Source organism: Eimeria mitis, genomic scaffold (genome assembly GCF_000499745.2).
Source record: "Eimeria mitis Houghton genomic scaffold, Emh_scaff3050, whole genome shotgun sequence".
NCBI lineage: Eukaryota > Apicomplexa > Conoidasida > Eucoccidiorida > Eimeriidae > Eimeria > Eimeria mitis.
The window spans coordinates 624-1,091 of NW_013571397.1; the positions used below are offsets into that span (position 1 = coordinate 624).

Sequence of the window (468 nt, forward strand, 5' to 3'; positions counted from 1 at the left end):
AAACACAAACCCTCGCTATAAAACGCATCCAGGTGTTTAGGTCGTAGGGGCCCCGAACCGCCGCGGCCTCCATCACCCGGCAGAGCCGACCAGCAGACATCCTGCAGCACAACCCTCAAACCCTAAACCCTAAACCCTAAACCCTAAACCCTAAAGTGTAAACCCTAAACCCTAAACCCTAAACCCTAATCCTAGGCATGAATATTAAAACACCATGAGTTGCACACAGCAGCGCGAAGCACTGAGAGGGCCTTTATACTAAAACTCAAAGAAATACACTCAAACCCTAAACCCTAAACCCTAAACCCTAAACCCTAAACCCTTATTACCTACCAGGGTATCCCTGCAAGGGTTTCAGGGGAGACGGGCTGCTGCAGCGGCGAGGGTTTTTGGGGTTTGCTGTTGCGGCATATGTCCATTCGTCTGCACTTCCTCCGGCTGCTGCCGCTGCTGCTGCTGCTGCTGCTG

General features: G+C 52.1%; 1 protein-coding gene across 1 annotated transcript in view; it reads right to left on the bottom strand.

The window, feature by feature from the left end:
• Nucleotides 1–72: 72 nt before the first annotated feature.
• EMH_0061740 (uncharacterized protein) overlaps nt 73–468 on the bottom strand; it is a gene marked incomplete at both ends in the record, with an annotated part of 838 nt that continues 442 nt past the window's right edge. The window contains 2 exons of the mRNA XM_013497959.1: nt 73–101; nt 334–466. Of these exons, the coding sequence (XP_013353413.1) occupies nt 73–101; nt 334–466 (162 nt within the window). The remainder of the gene's footprint in view (nt 102–333; nt 467–468) is intronic.